Source organism: Carcharhinus amblyrhynchos, chromosome 5, assembly GCF_965287045.1.
Source record: "Carcharhinus amblyrhynchos chromosome 5, sCarAmb.v2.hapA, whole genome shotgun sequence".
In the NCBI taxonomy this organism is placed as follows: domain Eukaryota; kingdom Metazoa; phylum Chordata; class Chondrichthyes; order Carcharhiniformes; family Carcharhinidae; genus Carcharhinus; species Carcharhinus amblyrhynchos.
This window is the reverse complement of record NC_137328.1, coordinates 82483758-82499658: the sequence shown is the minus strand read 5'-3', so window position 1 is coordinate 82499658 and position 15901 is coordinate 82483758. Positions and strand designations below refer to the sequence as shown.

At 43.3% G+C, this 15901-nt stretch overlaps 1 protein-coding gene across 8 annotated transcripts in view; it reads left to right on the top strand.

Annotated features, from left to right (window-relative positions):
• Nucleotides 1-15901, top strand: part of cast (calpastatin) — a 187096-nt gene that overhangs the window by 126940 nt on the left and 44255 nt on the right. For 4 of the 8 annotated variants that reach the window (XM_080189093.1, XM_080189091.1, XM_080189089.1 and 1 more), the window contains 8 exons: nucleotides 1607-1663; nucleotides 4079-4168; nucleotides 5651-5746; nucleotides 6228-6290; nucleotides 7163-7288; nucleotides 7531-7587; nucleotides 10600-10656; nucleotides 14824-14913. In XM_080189093.1, the coding sequence (XP_080045219.1) occupies nucleotides 1607-1663; nucleotides 4079-4168; nucleotides 5651-5746; nucleotides 6228-6290; nucleotides 7163-7288; nucleotides 7531-7587; nucleotides 10600-10656; nucleotides 14824-14913 (636 nt within the window). The remainder of the gene's footprint in view (nucleotides 1-1606; nucleotides 1664-4078; nucleotides 4169-5650; nucleotides 5747-6227; nucleotides 6291-7162; nucleotides 7289-7530; nucleotides 7588-10599; nucleotides 10657-14823; nucleotides 14914-15901) is intronic. The other 4 variants (XM_080189095.1, XM_080189092.1, XM_080189094.1 and 1 more) reach the window with 3 other exon arrangements.

Below are 15901 nucleotides of genomic sequence, written 5' to 3'. Positions count from 1 at the left end.
CTGAAATATCAGCCTGCCTCCAATTCCAGCCTTTTGCACATCCCCAATTTTAATCATTCCACCATTGATGGCGATGCCTTCAAATGTGTAGATCCTAAAATCTGCACTTCTCTAGTAAACCTCTCCATGTCTGTAAATCTCTCACATGCCCCAGTAATCCCGATGAAATCAAGCATGTTAATCAAACTTTTGATATTTCCTTATATGGCATAGTATCAACCCTGCTATGAAGTGCCTTGGGACACTTCATGGTGTTATAAATGTAAGTTGGTATTGTTGTAGATTAGGAATATTTGCTGTTTCTGATTTTGGAATTGTGATCAATAATAAGATTGGTTAACAGGGACTAATAAGGATATGAAGAGAGAGGCTTTAGACTTTGTTTAATGTGAAACTGGTGGTAGGGTATCAAAAGACCCTTTTGCATCTTTCACAAAGTTTATATCCTGTGGCAAGCATGAAACTCAAGTGCACCCTGTTAATATTTCTCCTCCCCACACACATGCCAGATTCTCCACAATGCCAGCGGGAATGCATGTTAGCATGAAACACATTCCTATGATGTGGCATGCAGATGTCAGGACTCACTTGAGCAATGCTTGGGGCTGCATCCGGAATATAGGATGGAGTCCACCCACAGCCCTGGACTCTGGAACACCACAGCAGTGGGTCTGGAGAGAATCTACAAGTGGACCTTCCAAATTAGGTGTCCAGGAGGGGGTCCAACATTTAGCCTTGGAATCTTCCCCGAGGTCTATCTTTGGTCCCAGGACGTCCATCTTCTTTCTCCAGTTGTAGGTGAGTGATGTTGGGAGCCTTTTCAATATGGCGTCCGGATATGATAGCAGGCGACACTCCATCCAGGCCTGCTTACTACTAAATATGGTATGAAACACCTGGGTGCATTCATACTTAGGTCAAGGCCAACAGAGTTGGCATGTTGTACTGCCATCCTCCAGATCAGGAAGCACTTCGTGCTCCCACCTCTGCCACAACACTTAGCCTCAAAATGGGAGAATTGTGGTCATTATTACATTGTTGCCTTTGGGAGGAAACTGGGTGTAAATTAGTTGCTTCAACATGTTAGTATGAAACACGTTCCTATGACCTGGCATGCAGATGTCGGGACTCTCAATGACAACAACTTAGTAGTACCCAGTTGGCTGGAAGGCACTTTGAAGCACCCTATGTTTGTGAAAGGTATGAAATGGAAATAAGTTGTTTTATTTTTATTGTGCCTACCAGGCCCCCTCCTAGTGTCAAGATTGATGGAGAATTATAGGGAATTGGTGTGAGCAAGAATGAACTACCAATCAGTACTGTCAGACACTCATCCCTCCCAGTTCAGCTGGGGCCTATCAACCTCCTACACCCCCAATAACTGGCGGCAGTAATAACATGCGAGATCCTATCTGCTTCATTACCCTGGATTGTTTTCTCACAGCAGTGCCCGATTCTGACAGATCTGAACACTCGATGTGACCATTTCACATTCAAGATCTTGAAATAAAATGATGTGAATGCTTCTGGAAATCTGAAATTGTTGAATACAGACAACTGAAATGAGAAAATAAATAGTTATAATTTTCTCTTCTTTCTTGCAAAGGCACCTCTGAAAGCTTCAACAGCTGCCCCAGTTTCTACGGGTAAAAGTGATACTAAGGTAAGTGAATAAAGCAGAATAAAATGGGTGATGTATGGCAGTGGCAGTGACAGCAGAGGAATTGCACAGAGATTATTTTAGAAAACCTTCAAAGATCATTTAGTAATTACCAAATTTTGGATGTCATGAATGAACCATTCTTAACTGCACTATCCTAATCTGCAATTCTTAATTTTTATTATGTGATGGGTTGTGGGTTTCACTGGCTAGGCCAGGCTTGGGCTGGTAAGTGACAAGTAACATTCACACCATACAGTTGCCAGGCAATGGCCATCTCCAACAAGCCTTGAGAAGGTCGTGGTAAATTGCTGTATTCCATGTGGTGTAGGTACATCCACAGTGATGTTAGGGAGGGAAATCCAGCAGTTTGAACTCGGGATAAGGAACATAAGAACATAAGAACATAAGAACATAAGAAATAGGAGCAGGAGTAGGCCATCTGGCCCTTCGAGCCTGCCCCGCCATTCAATAAGATCATGGCTGATCTGTCGTGGCTCAGTTCCACTTTCCCGCCCTCTCCCCATAACCCTTAATCCCCTCTCTTATCAAAAACCCATCAACCCGCTTCTTAAAAATATTTAGCGAGGCAGCCTCCACCACTTCAACGGGCAGAGAATTCCAGAGATTCACCACCCTTTGAGTGAAGAAGTTCCTCCTCAACTCCGTTCTGAACCGCCCCCCCTCTATCTTGAGGCTGTGCCCCCTAGTCCTACTGTCTTTTTTGAGCGGGAAGAGTCTTTCCACCTCTATCCTATCCATCCCATTCATCATCTTATACGTCTCAATGAGATCTCCCCTCATTCTTCTAAACTCTAACGAGTACAAGCCTAGTTTATTCAGCCTCTCCTCATAGCTCAACCCCCTCAACTCCGGTATCAGCCTAGTAAACCTCCTCTGCACTCCCTCCAAGGCCAAAATATCCTTGCGCAGGTGTGGCGCCCAAAACTGCACACAGTACTCCAGCTGCGGCCTCACCAATGCCCTATACAGCTGCAGCAAGACCTCCCTACTTTTATATTCAATCCCCCTCGCTATGAAGGCCATAAGGAAGGGTGATGATATATTTCCGAATCAGGATGGTGAGTGACCTGGAGGAGACATGCAGGTGATGGTGTTCCTATGCTTCTGCTGACCTTGTCCTCTAAGGTAATGGAGGTTGTGGCCTTGAAAGATGCTTTGGAAGGAATCTTGGCATGTTGGTAGTGCATCTTATAGATGGTACACACTGTGCCATTGTGTGTTGGTTGTGGAGGTAATGAATGTTTGTGCATGGAGTGCCAATCAAGTGGGCTGCTTTGTCTTGGATATTGTTGAGGTTCTTGAGTGTTGTTGGCACTGCACTCATCCAGATAAGTGGAGAATGCTAACATAATACTCCTGACTTGTGCCTCATAGATGGTGGTCAAGCTTTGGGAAGCCAGGAAGTGAGCCCCCTCCCCAGAATTCCTAGCCTCTGACGTGCTCTTGTAGCCACAGTCTAATGGCTGGTCCGGTTCAGTTTCTGGCCAATAGTAACCCCTCATGATGTGATAGTGGGGGATTGAGTGATCATAATTCCATTGAATGTCAAGGGGAGATGGTTAGATTCTCTTTTGTTGAAGATGGTCACTGCCTGGCAGTTCTATGGTGTAAATGTTACTTATTACTTAACAGCCCAGCCTGAATGTTGTCCAGGTCTTGATGCATATCTTGATGTCATTTGCACGGATTGCTTCAATATCTGAAGAGTCACAAATGGTGCCTAACATCATCAGCGGGCATCCCCACTTCTACTTTATAATGTAGGGAAGGATATTGATGAAGCAGCTGAAGTTGTTTGGGCCGAGGACACTCTTCTGAGGAACTCCTGCAGTGATGTCCTGGGACTGAGATGACTGACCTCCAATAAGCAAAACCGTCTTCCTTTGTTTTGTTTCTCCCTTTTATTCTCATTTCCAAAATTCATCTGTAAAGCTAATCCTATCTCACAGTTCTGGAAGCAGATCTGATGCTGTACAATGTTTCCAGCCTTTTATTCCAACTATCATGACAACCCTTCAATATTCATCTGCATAATGCTTTCCCATGTGTGTACCATGGAATTCTCCCATCCCGTCTGCTACAGGAATCGTAGCAGGCAAGGGGCGGAACACGCAAAGGTCCATTGATCTCGGGTGGGATTTTCCGGTTTTGGGGAGAACGTGGCCAGAGAATCCCACCCGCTAATTCACAAAACCAATTTCACTTTTACCAATCAGTGATTGTAAAAGTGATTCTACTTGACACTTGCACTGTAGAAGCTTCCCTCCAGGACAAGGAAGGGTAGGTGTGGACAGCAGTTGCTTGGATTGTTTTTGAAAGTATTTTTCACCTCTGGCAGAATATGTTTCTACTGAGTTTTATCACAAGTTGAAAAAATGTCTTTTCTTTTTATAGGGTGAAGATCCATTTGACCTACTTGCAGGAACACTTCCATCAGAAGCACCAGACAATTCAGGCCCAAAATACACTGGGCCTCTAGTAAAGGTACAACTTAAAAATATCCCTTGAATCTTTCAATCTTTGCAGAGGATTCCTGTTCCTGTTACTATTGGTTCATTTGTATGTGGGGCAAATATACATTTGTATATGTGAAATTAGTCTGTTGTTAATGACTGCAACAACAACAACTTGAATTGATATATCACACTAGCTGGAGTAAACATCCTAAGGTGTTTTCCATGAGCTTTTTCAAGGAAATTTTGACAGCAGGTCAAATAAGGAGCTATTAGGACAAATCACTGTGAGAACAGATTTTTTCCAATATTGGGAAGATGAGCAGTTTGAATCAGCCGCCTAGTCAAGCCAGAAAGGTCTTCTGAAAGTTTGGATTTCCACAGCAGAGTGAAAGCAGAGTGTTAAGAGATTGTTGATAGGCCTTATTAGGGTACCAGAAGCTTTGGTTTCTGGTAATATTATTGGATTTTTATAATTGAACATCTATAAGGGAGTGTTACCTGAGTGGTGCTTACATGTGGATCTGACCAAATCTTTCAGGGGGAATCATAGAATCCCTACAATGCAGAAGGAGACCATTTGGTTCATGGGGTCTGCACCAACTCTCACCCAGCTTTACCCCATGTACTCACCCTGCTAATTGTGGGACACTAAGGGGAAATTTAGCATAGCCAATCCACCTAACCTGCACATCTTGAGGATGTGGGCGGAAACCGGACCACCCAGAGGAAACCAATGCAGATATGAAGAGAATGTGCAAACTCCGCACAGACAGTCACCCATGGCCAGAATTGAACCCGGGTCCCTGGTGCTGTGCTAAACATTGTTTTGCAAGACTAATAACTGTCTAAATAATCTTTTTCTTTTATTTTGTAAATAAACTTATAAAATTTCCAGAAAGTTACTGGGTTTCTTGTTGCTGAGATCAGTACGTTTTCTCCTTGTTATGTATGTGGGGCATAGCCCCTTTAAGAGGATGAGTCAGGTGACCCAGGGTAAGGAGTGACCTGTTGGGAATCCATCCCTACAGGCAGTGGAGAGCTGGAGTGTGAGAACAGTTCGATGATAAACCCCTGATTGTTCCTTTGGCTTGCCTCCGTGTCAGTTTGAGAGCTATCTCCCCACCACCCCATTAGTCTCAGGCTTAACACTTCCTGTTTTCAGAACAAAAAAAAAGCAGGGCCCAGTAATCCCAGTTTCCTCTGGGATTTGGTCTGTTCAGAAATTAATATCTATGGTCAAAACATGACCAACAGCAAGAGGTTTTGCACAGTGTTGTAAAGGAGGAGTCAGAAGTAGAGTGATGGAATAAGCTTCGGGGAGGGATTTCCAGAGACATTTCTATCAACTGCTCAAGCCTTTTACAGGCAGCATTTTCAAAGCCTTGAGCCATTTCTTTTACATATTCCCTGGGCTTCAGCTATCATTTTACTGAAGCACAATATCTAGATATTGAATTTTAACAATTATGTGAATACCAGCATTGAGTCATTTTATTCCTTACATTTTCAGGAATCAGATGCTACTAAGAAGAAGGCTGAGCGAGTGGGAGAAACGGAAGGATCTATACCACCCGATTACAGATTTAAAGAGCAACCTGATCCTAAGGTTTGATCACTTTCAGCCATGTCAAAAATTCTTTCCATAATCATTGTTTTTCAAATCAATGGAACTTTGAGAAAAAATGTCCAATGTGAAAACAGTTTCTTTCTCGTTGCAGCAGTAATGGTCTGGGTCACACAGCCGAGATTATGCTGAATGGCAGTGCAGGCTCGAACGGCCAAATGGCCTACTCCTGCACCTGTTTTTTATGTTTTCCTAAGTGATGAATTTGACAGTGAATTGTAAAATAGAAATTGCTGAATATTTAAAAGTGAAATCCATGTGGTCTCCAATAATGAGTTCTGTTGCATAATAGCTAAGTTTGTTTGCAATTGGGCTTGTACCAACTGAGGTTTAATTGGCATAATGGATCAGTATGCTCTCAAATGCTGAAGTGAAGGCATGCTGCCGCTTTACCGACTACTTTCAATTCTCAGCATGTCTGATGCCCGAGGGAGAATTTGATGATGTGTTTTTGTTGTAACAGAAGAAAAAGAAAGAAGCCTCTCCCTCCAGTGGTCCAGGAGCACGACCAAAAGAAACAGAGAAGGTAAAGAGGAAGTATTGTATTTTTGTCTCTTGGAAGAGCATTTGATTCCCTGCAGGGCTCTTCCATAAATTAGTGCCATGTCTTCCCTGATGATATCAAAGGCAGTGGTGGAAGTTTATTAAAGAATGCCACTTCACTTAATGTCAGGATTAGTACAGTATTGAAACTAGTCTGCCAAACATTGCAGAACCCCAGGCTTTTGCATTCTAAAGTTTGCAGAGAAATGGTGAGTGTATATGATTTCCTATTTGTTTTGGGGAAAAGGATGAGGGACACGTGAATCTATTGGAACATATGGATTTGTCAGAATGAAAAGAGGAAATTTGACTCATTGAAAGCTCATTCCCATCATGTTACCTATCATCCCTCCCCAAGTCCCAAAGAATTTTTTTTTGCATTTCTTTACCAGTCCAAACATTAACACATTGAAAATATTAATCAGTTGACGTAGCTTTTACAAGTTCAAGTTTCCAGATCTTATGAATTTAATGGTTAAACTGCATTTCATTTGTAGAAAATGATATATGTTATTTCTTTTTTTATTTTTGTACTAAGATACAGATTATGATTCTTATTATATATTTGCCTGTTGGTTCTCTGTGGTTCTAATTGAACTGAGAGAGATTATCCAGCATGCTGCCTTACATTTTCAAGAAATAGGATTGACAGATGTCACCTCCCTATATATTCAATGGGTAACATTGACATGTAAGAATCTAAAGGGCAGGAAGTGGTGAAGATAGAGTTAAGGCCATTTGCTGCTTATGCACTTAATAGTTTGTGTTTCACTATTAATGATTTCAGACCTTCATACTTATGTTCTTGAAATATATTTGAGATGGTTAACTGAATTTACTGTGTTGTAATTACAGAGTATGACAGAAGATGATGTCCTGGACTCTCTGTCAGCAGACTTCGTCCAAAGTTCTCCAGCTCCAGTTTCTAAATGCTCAGCTCCAACCTCTCACGCTGCAGCTCCGCCATCTTTGCAGAAGGAGGTATGTCTTCAATCCTAAGCTGTTAGGATCCTATTTTATCATTTTGAATCTAAGTGCTGGGTGGACTTGAAACTGGGAGTGTTTCAGATCTGACTTTAGACCCATTCTGAGTTGCCCCCGTACACACTCTGCCTGGAAAAATATCAGTAATTTGGAATCACACTGTGGAGCCTGTATTTTTGAATACAGACAACTGAAATGGGAAAAGAAGTAATTATAATTTTCTCTTCTTTCTTGCGAAGGCACCTCTGAAAGCTTCAACAGCTGCCCCAGTTTCTGTGGGTAAAAGCGATACTAAGGTAAGTGAATAAAGCAGAATAAAATGGGAAATGTACACACTGCCAGTGACAGCAGAGGAATTGCACACAGATTATTTTAGGAAACCTTCACAGATCATTTAGCAAATACCAAATTTTGGATGTCATCAAAGAACCATTCTTAACTGCACTATCCTAATCTGCAATTCCTATTTTTTATTATGTGATGGATTGTGGGTTTCACTGGCTAGGCCAGGCTTGGGCTGGTAAGTGGGGGCAGAGCTTAATGTGCCGGAAACCCTGCAGCTGCGATCGGCACCTCCAACTGCGCATGTGCAGAAAAATATGATAGAATGCTGCTCCCCTGCCACATCCCTCCCCGACTGGATAATGTCTCTGCCTGGCCCCCACAAATGTTGCCTCACTCCCACAACATTACTGACTCCCTTATTCTCTCCCCCTGCCACCCAGACCAATCGCAGACCCCTCCACTGATTACAGGCAGCGGACCCCCTTTTCCTTCTCTGATTTCAAATAGAGTGGCAGTGGACCCCCCCCTTTCCTCCACTTATCTCAGGCAGAGTGTCAGCGGACCCACCTTCCCCTCTTCTGATCTCAAGCAGAGAGCTGTTGGATGCTAGGCACCTACCTCCTCACTAACTGGAGTGCCCGAATCAGACTTCGAGGAGCATGTCTGTTTCATGCCGATTCTGGTTGGGCGAACGCGGTAGTAGAGGTGGATGTGCCAGTAAAGTTGGGCATGCAGCCCACTAAGTGAATTAAATGCATACAAACGTATTTAATTGTAAGCAAATATCGTGCCCGTTTCAGGCACGGTCCTGATCGCAGCCATTTCCAGGCCTTGGTAAAGGTGGAATTGGTGCAGAGGCAGGTGCGGATCACACTACTCACCTCACGCCTGACTTTACTAAGTTTTTGTGCCCGAAAACGTGCGCAATGCGATGGTAAAATCGGGCCCATAGAGTCTGCAGGGAAGTAGAGAGGGAGTTCTTCAGTCCACTTCTACTTTTTGGTTTTGCAGTTTATCAGTTGCTGGTAAACACATCTGGAGATTGGTATTGCACAAAGCCCTAAGCTGTCCAAAGTTATTATAATGCCAGTCTTAATTATCTAGGTAGAAGACACAATTTTCTGTTTAGTAGAATCAACAAAATATATTTTTAGTAATTTTGTTTCTTTCTGATGGATTTGTATGCCCTCCAATCAGGACACTTCTTTAGATCGTTTACAACTCATTGTATTGTCAGTCCACTTTGTTTGGGCTCTCAGCCAAACCTCCTTAAGCTTGCTGAAATAGCTGCTTCCCAGAGGATACACTATTTGTTTGACAGCTCAGACTCAGTGACTCTGCTGTTATTTCACAATGTTTGTTCGCATATGTTAAGTGGATTTGTGGCTTTTTTTTATTGATACTTTAAAGGATCTGGATGATTGACACTTTCATTCCGTTATCGTACAGACATTTGTTTTCAGCATAGGAGAAAGTAATGAATGGGTTACTTTTTTTTTCAAACTTTTTTTATACATTCGCTATAGGCTTCATTGGTTCTAGAAAGTATACAGTGGGTCAGTGGGCATGGAAATGCCATAGTTTTGAATAGGGATCATGAAGGGACATAAGGGTGGGTGAAAGATCAGAGTACGACACAGGGTCATAAAGGGACGTAGGGAGTAAGCACAATGGCAAAACCTGGCATAAGCCACACGAGGGGCTGTTGGAGCTCAACAGGAGGCAAGAGTCAGCATGGGGAATGTTTGGAGAGTGGGTATGAGAAGTAAGGGATGGAGGGCCTTTGAGTTTTATTTTAACTGGGACAACATCCCACAGCACTGAGGCGGACTTTTTAAACATCTCGTCTTGACACCTGGAATCCCTATGGCTGCCTTCAACCATTTACCTGGATCAATTGTCCTAACCGTAACTCGTACCCGCCCTTGGCAATGACATTCCTGCCTTAGTTGGCACTTTTTCCTGAGGTGGGCAGTCAGAACCAGGAACCTTCCAGGCTCCAGCTACCTACCTCAAGGATGAAAATCCAGGCCAGTGTGCCTGCATTGCATTTGAGAAAACATCTCACACTCATTCTGTCTTAAACTGTGCAAAAAGACTATTGTCTGGCTAGCATCTGAATGAGGTCATTATGATCCTAGTGCAATACAAAACAAATCCATGAAGAATAGATTCACAGTTCTTCAGCTGAATTTGCTGAAGTCATTTTATAGCTGAGGCATGCTTGAGTTGGGTACAAGATTGGGACTAGAAATGGAATAGTAATTTAAAATGAAAAATTTCAGCTTCCAGAATTCCCAAAATGTAAAGAATACCTTGTGAGTGTTTGGTAATTACTACTGTCAGTAGTATATAGCCCACAATAATGAGAGCTTGCATTTCATCTGTCCATATGGAGAAGCTAACATCAACATCTGAGTTAGTGGGAAAATTGTGGATTTTTTATTCTTATTTAATCTTTCATGAGATGTGGGCATCGCTGGCAAGGCCTGTATTTGTTACACATTCCCAATTGCCCTTGAACGGAGTGGTTTGCCCGGCCCATTTCAGAGACCATTTAAGAGTCAACCACGTTGTGCAGTTTTAAGAAAGAATCAAAGCAGCTATCCAATACAATACAACGAGGGTTAAAAACTATTCTGTCTTTGTAAGTTGTAATCCATTTTCAACCAAAAACGTCATCACTGTACTTGCTGAATAATACAGATTGCTGCCCATTTTGATCTGAATACTGAACAATAAATAAATCAAAGCCTCACTATAAGTAAATTGGTTTATAGGCTGCAGAAAATCCCCCTTCCCTTTGGATTAGTCAGGTGATCTCCATTATATTCCAGTTAACAGAGTGCTTAATATTTATTGTTTCTGTGCTGGATCTGAGTTTTAAGCTTAGAAAGCATCTAACACCATATTTGAGGTCTTAGAAAAATAATGGTGGAGGTTGTTCTGGATGATTGATGTAGTTGAACATGAGCAAGTGAAACTAAAATGACAGTTGAAATTTTAATCTGTTTTTCTCAAAGGCGCCTCTGAAAGCTTCAACAGCTGCCTCAGTTTCTGCCAGTAAAAGTGATGCTAAGGTAAGTGACAAATAAGAGTGAATGTAGGGATTTAGGTGTACAGCAGATGTAGGCCAGTGTGTCTGATTTATGGAGAAAAGTTGAACATTTAGTTAGACTCTCCTTACTCAGTTCTGAATCTGTAAATGGACACTTTGATCTTTGGAACCAGATCTCATCATTTTCCATATAAGTCACATCAAACCCTGCATAAACCACATCATTTCCCACTACAGGGTGGCGATGACCTAGTGGTACTATCGCAAGAATATTAATCCAAAAACTTAGGCGAGGTTCTGGGAACCCAGGCTCAAATCCTGCCATGGCAGATGATGGAATTCTGAATTCAATAAAGCATATCTGAAATTAAGAATCTATGATGACCATGAAACCATTATCAATTGTTGGAAAAACGCATTTGGTTTACTAATGCCCTTCAGCAGAGGAAATTTGCCATTCTACACTGGTGTGGCCTACATGTGACTCCAGTGTCATAGTAATGTGGTTGACTCTCAACTGCCCTCCAAGGGCAACTTGGGATGAGCAGTAAGTCCTGGCTAGCCAATGATGTCCAAGCCCCACAAATGAATTAAAAAATTATAAACCACATAAACTTCCATGTAAGCTACGTCATCTTCCATATAAGCTAAATCAACTTACAGATCATGCTGTTCATTTAGTATGATCACTCTGCACTGTTCACTTTCTCCCCACATCTCCCAGTGTGACTTTCTGCATTCCTAGCCCATTAACCTACACTTTTGAATGAGTTCACAATAATGATCAGGAAGTGGTAATGTACAGCATTATCAGAGTATTACTCTTCCCCATTGTCTGTCTGCCCACTGCAGCTAGAAAACTTGGACTCCATCTGCTGTAGGAAAGGGTTCTTCAGTTGTCTTCCAAACCCAGACATATTTCCCTTTGTCCTCCATCTAAGTGTGTGGCTTGAATTTTGCACTGTTAATAACTTCCATCATTTTGATTGTTGTGAGGGCCTTAACCATCAGTGTGGGAGTCAAATAAATGGAGTGGCTATAAGTGCTCTTGAAGGAGGGATACAGCCTGTGTAACTTTTCCAATCTAAGATTTTTTGTAAAATCCCCTGCTCTTTAAACATGGCAATAGACTGGCTGCAGCCTGTACTGGGCTGCTTTGATTGACAGACCATCTGCTACAAATTAGAAGGAAAAGGAGCATCTCATTGTGTAATTTAGAAGAGTTCTTTGTCAACATTTCCTGATGGATTATTGTTATGTCATTATATATACTTGTCTGAGTTTCAGAAGCTAGAGCTTCCAAGTTCACAGTTTTATTGACAGTTAGAGGAGGCTGTTTAAGGATTAGCAATCTTTAATGTGGGTGGGAATTCTTTCCTTTCATGCCAGCAAGATTCTTGAGTTTTAATAAATAAATGAACCCCTTTTATCATTCATATCAAAGTACTAGATTGTTAGATTTTTTTTTCATCTCCATATGGCCTCTGAGATCTGCCTATGGCAGACAGTGGATGAATGGCCATGGAGGTGGATGGAAGGTATGAGGTGCTATTGGGGTGGTTGGAGGGCATGTGTTGGCATTGAAATGATGTAACTGATATGAAGGACCAAGGGGGCTGACTGCATTCAAATCCCCCCAGCTGCGATGGAAAGGTGGTAGGACTGGAGGGTCTTAATGACATTACTGTTACTAGAGAGGTGGTGCGCAACAGACTGGAGGGGCTGATTGTGGACAAGTCCCCAGGACCGGATGGAATGCATCCGAGGGTTCTGAAAGAAATGGCGGAGGTGATAGTGGATGCCTTGGTGGTTATTTTCCAGACGTCGCTGGATTCCGGGGAAGTGCCGGAGGATTGGAAAACGGCTAATGTTACGCCGTTGTTTAAGAAGGGTGCCAGGCAAAAGGCGGGGAATTACAGGCCGGTTAGTTTAACGTCTGTGGTAGGTAAAATGTTAGAATCCGTCATTAAGGAGGAAATTGCGAGGCATCTTGAAGGGAATTGCTTGATAGGGCAGACGCAACACGGTTTCATTAAAGGGAAGTCGTGTCTGACAAATTTACTGGAGTTCTATGAGGATGTGTCTAGGGCGGTGGATAGAGGAGAGCCGGTGGATGTGGTCTTTCTGGATTTTCAGAAGGCGTTTGATAAGGTACCTCACAAGAGGTTACTGCAGAAGGTCAGAGGACATGGAGTTGGGGGTAGGGTGTTAGCGTGGATAGAGGATTGGTTGTCAAATAGGAGGCAGAGAGTGGGGGTCAATGGGTGCTATTCAGATTGGCGGTTGGTGACTAGTGGGGTGCCCCAGGGGTCGGTGCTGGGGCCTCAGCTATTTACCATTTATATAGATGATCTGGAGGAGGGAACCGAGTGTAGGGTGTCGAAATTTGCTGATGACACCAAGATTGGGGGAAAGGCAAATTGTGCGGAGGGTGTGGAGAGTCTGCAGAAGGATCTAGATAGGCTGGGCGAATGGGCCAGGAAATGGCAAATGGAATTTAATGTTGGCAAGTGTGAGGTGGTCCACTTTGGTAGGAAGAATGGTAGGAAGGACTATTACTTACGTGGCGAAAAACTGCAGCAGGCGACGGTGCAGAGGGACCTCGGGGTCCTTGTGCATGAGTCGCAAAAACCCAGCCTGCAGGTGCAGCAGGTGGTCAGGAAGGCGAATGGGATGCTGGCCTTCATAGCGAGGGGGATTGAATATAAAAGTAGGGAGGTCTTGCTGCAGCTGTATAAGGCACTGGTGAGGCCGCAGCTGGAGTACTGTGTGCAGTTTTGGGCGCCGCACCTGCGCAAGGATATTTTGGCCTTGGAGGGAGTGCAGAGGAGGTTTACTAGGCTGATACCGGAGTTGAGGGGGTTGAGCTATGAGGAGAGGCTGAATAAACTAGGCTTGTACTCGTTAGAGTTTAGAAGAATGAGGGGAGATCTCATTGAGACGTATAAGATGATGAATGGGATGGATAGGATAGAGGTGGAAAGACTCTTCCCGCTCAAAAAAGACAGTAGGACTAGGGGGCACAGCCTCAAGATAAAGGGGGGGCGGTTCAGAACGGAGTTGAGGAGGAACTTCTTCACTCAAAGGGTGGTGAATCTCTGGAATTCTCTGCCCGTTGAAGTGGTGGAGGCTGCCTCGCTAAATATTTTTAAGAAGCGGGTTGATGGGTTTTTGATAAGAGAGGGGATTAAGGGTTATGGGGAGAGGGCGGGAAAGTGGAACTGAGCCACGACAGATCAGCCATGATCTTATTGAATGGCGGGGCAGGCTCGAAGGGCCAGATGGCCTACTCCTGCTCCTATTTCTTATGTTCTTATGTTCTTATGCTATCATGGAATAGGATCTTTTAGAAGGTGGGGTTTGCTATCTCACCATTCAAAGAATCAATGGGGAATTCATCCCCACCAATCATGTCAATTCTGCTACTATTGAACACTCTAAGGAATGTTAATTAGCTGAAGGCAGAACTCCCACCTTTCATTCTGACAGAAGTCCCACCTCAGTGACCTGCCTGCTAATCTGATTGGCCAGTGGCTCTGTATCACCAGTGGCAGCAAGCAGTCCCCAGATTCTAAGTTCAACAGTCCAGCAATGGGAAGGAATAGAGAGGAGGTGGAGGTCTTGATGGAGAGACTGGGGCACAGAAAGGATGACCTTAGGGCAGAGAGTGGGTGGGGGGGTGGGGTGCATCTGCTGAAGATAAGGAGGCATCTCTCTGAGACCTGCACAGGGTGACCTCTTGCACAGCCCAACCTTCCTGAGGCTGGACTGGAATGGCCGTTCAGTAGAAAGTGATTGGTTGCTTTAAGGGCCTAAATTTGGTGAGAGCAGAGGAACAACCCTAAGCCTCCCCCGCCAATTCCATAACATTGCAGACAGGTTTTGGGCAGGCAGGAAGGTGGCAGAAGAGCCACCTGTGGAATTTGGTGGGCCCAGCAGCCTGCAGGGGACTGAGAAATTCTGTCCCTGTATCTAGATGGTTAGTCTAGATCACTGGATTACTTGTCCATTTTCCAGGAGCATCTTGCTTCCCCTAAAATGCATCAATGCAAGTGGCTCAACTATTCCTTGTGGTATGGACTTCCACATTCTAACCAGTCAGTGGTATCAGCTCTTTGAATTCTTTCTTCAATAAATATCTCACGATTGTCCGGATTTGCTTCAAGTGAAATTTTCTTTGTTTTTAAAGGGTGAAGATCCATTTGACCTACTTGCAGGAACACTTCCATCAGAAGCACCAGACGATTCAGGTCCAAAATACACTGGCCCCCCAGTGAAGGTACAGATAAAATTTGTCTATTGATACTTTCAGACTTTGAATAAGTTTGTTATTACTGTATCATATGTTACCTTTATGTTTCTCTGTTCCAGTTCTAGTAGAACTATCTAGCTAATCCCTGCCCTTTCCCCCTAACCCTGTATTTTCTCCCTTTTCAACTTTAGTCCTGCGTATGAGTCATTAGAAATGCATCTGCTTGTTCAGATGAACCAAAAAGATTTCATGGCACTATTTAATCATAGGAGTTTTCTATTTCAGTTTGTAAAGAAGAATTCCGTGAATGTATTGACTTGATTTATTATTGTCTCTTGTATTAGAATACAGTGAAAAGTATTGAAAAGCTCCTGCTCTAGCAAGCATACTAAAATTATCCTTCCTTTTCTTTTCCTGACTCCCACCATTCCTAATTTGTTAATGGATATTTTCTAATAGAAAATATGAGATTTAATGGATGCATGAGGCTGGTGGCAGAAGAGATGATGAATGATTTCAAAAGGAAGCTGGATGGACAGTTGAGGGAAATAAACTTGCAGGGCCTTGGTGGTAAAGCTAGGGAATAGAGCTGATTGGATTGAACTCAAGTGGGTCAAAATGTTTCTTCCTGTACCACAATTTTGGTAGAAATAATAGTAGGAGGGATTATTATTTAAAGGGTGAAAAGCTGCAGCATGCTACGGTGCAGAGGGACCTGGGGGTCCTTGTGCACGAGTCACAAAAACCCAGTCTGCAGGTGATCAAGAAGGCAAATGGAATGCTGGCTTTTATAGCGAGGGGGATAGAATATAAAAGCAGGGAGGTCTTGCTGCAACTATACAGGGCACTGGTGAGGCCGCAACTGGAGTACTGTGTGCAATTTTGGTCACTGCATTTGCAGAAGGATATATTGGCCTTGGAGGGAGTGCAGAGAAGGTTCACTAGGCTGATACCGGAGATGATGGAGTTAGCCTATGAAGAGAGATTGAATAGACTGGGTCTGTACTCGTTGGAG